This window comes from Gossypium raimondii, unplaced genomic scaffold (genome assembly GCF_025698545.1).
Source record: "Gossypium raimondii isolate GPD5lz unplaced genomic scaffold, ASM2569854v1 Contig00306, whole genome shotgun sequence".
Lineage (NCBI taxonomy): Eukaryota > Viridiplantae > Streptophyta > Magnoliopsida > Malvales > Malvaceae > Gossypium > Gossypium raimondii.
Window position 1 is genome coordinate 65,001 of NW_026291406.1, and position 1,131 is coordinate 66,131.

General features: G+C 39.1%; 1 protein-coding gene across 1 annotated transcript; it reads right to left on the minus strand.

The window, feature by feature from the left end:
- Window positions 1-29: 29 nt before the first annotated feature.
- On the minus strand, window positions 30-467 carry LOC128038749 (30S ribosomal protein S12, chloroplastic-like). The gene is made up of 2 exons (XM_052627420.1): window positions 295-467; window positions 30-222 (listed from the first exon to the last, which is right to left on the minus strand). Exons 1-2 carry the CDS (start codon window positions 465-467, stop codon window positions 30-32), a joined length of 366 nt encoding a protein of 121 aa, XP_052483380.1.
- Window positions 468-1,131: the final 664 nt, after the last annotated feature.

Below are 1,131 nucleotides of genomic sequence, written 5' to 3' on the forward strand. Positions count from 1 at the left end.
ATCAAATGATACAAGTCTTGGATAAGAATCTACAACGCACTAGAACGCCCTTGTTGACGATCCTTTACTCCGACAGCATCTAGGGTTCCTCGAACAATGTGATATCTCACCAGGTAAATCCTTAACCCTTCCCCTCTTACTAAGACTACAGAATGTTCTTGTGAATTATAGCCAATACCAGGTATATAAGCAGTGATTTCAAACCCAGAGGTTAATCGTACTCTGGCAACTTTACGTAAAGGCAGAGTTTGGTTTTTGGGGTGATAGTGGAAAGTTGACAGATAAGTCACTTACTGCCACTCTACAGAACCGTACATGAGATTTTCACCTCCTACGGCTCCTCGTTCAATTCTTTCAGTCATTGGGTCCTTTCCTCGTTCGAGAATCTCCTCCTTCTTCCACTCTGTCCCGAAGAGTAACCGGACAAATTCAGTCACGTTTTCATGTTCCAATTGAACACTTTCCATTGACCTCAAAAGAGAAGATTTTTACAAACATCTGCGGATCCAATCACACGATCTATAATAAGAACAAGAGATCTTTCTCGATCAATCCTTTGCCCTCATTCTTCGAAGATCAGAAAGATCCTTTTCAGTTTGAATTTGTTCATTTGGAATCTGGGTTCTTCTACTTCATTTTATTTACTTATTTATTATTTTGATTATTTTTCCCTCTTTTTGATTTCTTTTTTTATTTTATCCCTTCCATCATTCCCTAAGTCCCATGGTTTGATCCTATAGAATCTGACCCATTTTCTCATTGAGCGAGGGTACGAAATAAATCAGATTGATTTTTCGATCAAAAGCACTATGTGAAATCTTCTGTTTTTCCTCTTTCTCTATCCCTATCCCATAGGTACAAGCATTTGAATCAATAGAGAACCTTTTCCTCCTATATGAATCAATATTATTACATTCCAATTCTTACTGATACCCCCCAAGGAAAATCCTGAATTGGATCCCAAATTGACAGGTTAGTGTAGGCTTATCCATGCGGTTATGCACTCTTCGAATAGGAATCCATTTTCTGAAAGATCCTGGCTTTCGTGCTTTGGTGCCGAGATCCTTTCGACGACCTATGTTGTGTTGAAGGATATCTATAGATCGATCGATTGGTAAAGCCCGCGGTAAC